This window comes from Galeopterus variegatus, unplaced genomic scaffold, assembly GCF_000696425.1.
Source record: "Galeopterus variegatus unplaced genomic scaffold, G_variegatus-3.0.2 Scaffold3506, whole genome shotgun sequence".
Lineage (NCBI taxonomy): Eukaryota > Metazoa > Chordata > Mammalia > Dermoptera > Cynocephalidae > Galeopterus > Galeopterus variegatus.
The window spans coordinates 89,398-92,196 of NW_007729617.1; the positions used below are offsets into that span (position 1 = coordinate 89,398).

A 2,799-nucleotide genomic window follows, 5' to 3' on the forward strand; every position below is an offset into this window, starting at 1 on the left:
AAAAAAAAAAAAAAAAAAAAGATGTTGCAGAGCTGTGGGAAGAGCAGAGGTAGGGGGTGGGGCTGGCCTGGTTGCAGAGGGCAGGAGGGTGTGGTTGAGGTCCCTGGGACCTCCCACTCCAGCTCGGGAGCCAGGAGGGCTTCCAGCAGCAGTGTGGCTGTCGCTGGGCTGGATGCGGATGTTGGAGGGCATGGCTGAGGACCTTGGCCCCCGCAAGAATAGTGTTTTTAAATGCAAAAGATAAAATATGCCGCTTAACAGTATTTTGGTCAATGATGGACTACAAATACTACAGTGGTCCAGTCAAATTAAAATGGAACTGAAAAATTCCTATCACCTAGTGACGTGGTAGCCACCATGTGTGTGCGGTGACGCCGGCTAGGAGCCACAGGCTATCCCATAGAGCCTGGATGTGTCAGAGGCTGTACCATCTGGGTTTGTGTACATACATTCCATATGTTCACTATGAGAAATCACCTAACGACACATTTCTCAGAAAGTATCCCTGTCATTAAGCGATGTGTGGCTGTACATAAGAATAAAATAGTGATAAAATACAAAGGAAGCCAATTATATGAGCTACCATTATCAGAACAGGGAGAGCACCTTAGTGATGGAGATCCTTACATTAATATGTTAAGAATTAGATATGGTAGTGGGTCTAAAATGACCCCATTTCCAAATGGTGATGTGCATAGATTTTCACAACCACCAGCAACCACTGTGGAGTGATTTCTGCCTGGAACAGGCCCAGCACCTCCTGTGCTGCTGGGGTTTGATGCTTACTTTCATCCTCGAAGGAAAGGCCACGTTTCAGTTAGAGGCTACAGCAAACATAGGGGTCAGTTTTGCCATCCAAGTTCAGGCTCCAGGGAAGAATCCCTGGGCTGGCAGGTGGGGGTTGCTCAGGAGGGGGCTCCAGTCATCCAGGCAGGTGGAGTGGGGTGGGGGTTCCAGGGTTCCCGCCTGGAGGCCGGTTGGGTGGCGATGCCGTTTGTAAAGCCAGCGCTGGTCCTTGGGCCTGTAGTTCCTGCTGATGCCTCTCTGGTTGTCTTTTAGGTCAATGAAATCTATCATGACGAGTCCTTGGGGGCCCATATCAACGTTGTCCTGGTGCGGATCATCCTGCTGAGCTATGGGAAGGTAAGTGAGCACACACCAGAGCCTCCACCCACCTGGAGTGAAGGGGGCTGGAGAGCCAGCAGGGGCCTCCTTCGAGAGTGTTTATGTTTGCCAAAACCTCCGTGCCTCTCCTGGGTCACCCCGTGGTTCCTATAAGAAACAAGAAGCTGGGAGCCACCCATATGCTCCTGCTCCCTTTCACCTTCACCCCTCGTTTTGAAATGTAGGATTTATTATTACTCAGGTATGGTGAGGCCAGCAGATCAGGAGAAGGCCGCTATTGAAAAGATAGTTTGTTACTCACAGATCCCAAGAGGAGGAGGCAGGCAGTGTCGTGGGGGTCCCATCATGAAGCACTGGGGTTGGTCAGGAGGCAGGGGGAGTCGGGGGAAATGTGGGCCAGAGCCTTCGTGGCCTCTGCAGGAAGAACCAGGCCAGGCAGGGTAAGCAGGCTTCAGGTTGGCTAGTTTGAATAATTTCAGCAGGCTCTGTGCATAGAGGCTGTCTCAGGTTTTCTGGTACCTGGTTGTGGGGCGACTGCGGCAGGTGGTTAGTGGCCCAGAGTGTAGAGTCCATAAAGGAGGTGGTTGGGCATGTGGATTCTGAATTGTTTGGTTTGCATATGAATATGAAAGTCATGCTCTCAGGTGAGTCATTTGCTATCTCTAGGAGCTTGCTAGCTCTAGGAGGGTCAGTCCCTCCAGGCTCAGCAAAGCCCCACGTGTCAAAGCATCGAAGCACATGGTTAACACACCCCTTACTTCAACTCCTTCCTGTGTCTTAATTCCCTGTCCTCCTTTCCACATGCCCCGTAGTGTCTGCTCCCACTGGGCCCTCTTGCCCTTTTTACCTCCTCTTGCTGTTGAACTTGCAACCCTCTTTCCCTGCAGCATGCCTGGGTGTATGCATGGGACCCTGGGTAGAAGATTGTCAGGGATGGTGACCTGGGATGGAAAGAAAGGGGATGCTGTGCAGAGGAGATGTTGAGGAAGGGAGGAGCTGCATGTCACAGCCAGGGTGGATTGCACTGTGCATGTATTAACTCTCTTAATCCATAGGGCAGATGGGGAGGTGCATGCTGTGATGGTCCCCATTTCACAGATAAGTACACTGAGGCTTAACATGATTCAGTGGCATGCCCAAGTGAGTGGCTGGTGCCATCTGGCTCCTCAAGAGTCAGGCTTCCCACCCAGCAGCCAAATTTTAGAGTCCATGGTCTGACTACACTTGGTGCATAGAAAATGAATTCATAATAAGACCAAACACATCAGGCAAGGTAATTATGTAAAGGGTTAAACTCCTCTGTTCAAAGACAGAGAATCTCAGTCTCAAAAAATAAAATCAAACTGTGCACAGTTCGTCATGCACACAATGTAAAAATGACAACAAAGAGCTCATGCAGCAGAATGAATCCCAGGAAAAGTAGACCCTGAACCCACTCTCCATACACTCCATAGCACGTCACTCTAAAATGCCTGGAGGCAGCCACAGGGAGGATACCAGCTGTGGACCTTTATGCACCCCGAGGAGAACGTAGAATATACCAAAGCAAAGCATTAGAACAAAGGAGAGAGTGAGGAAAACCTAACTGTGGGAGTGTTTAATACCCTTTTCAAGTCCTTTAACAGATAATGTGTGAAAAGGCAAAGAATTTTTGGGCCGGCCCGTGGCTCACTC

At 50.0% G+C, this 2,799-nt stretch overlaps 1 protein-coding gene across 1 annotated transcript in view; it reads left to right on the forward strand.

Annotated features, from left to right (window-relative positions):
• The window catches only part of ADAMTS2 (ADAM metallopeptidase with thrombospondin type 1 motif, 2), a 112,382-nt gene that overhangs the window by 37,118 nt on the left and 72,465 nt on the right, over positions 1-2,799 (forward strand). Inside the window, exon 4 of the mRNA XM_008585249.1 lies at positions 1,060-1,143. Within this exon, the coding sequence (XP_008583471.1) occupies positions 1,060-1,143 (84 nt within the window). The remainder of the gene's footprint in view (positions 1-1,059; positions 1,144-2,799) is intronic.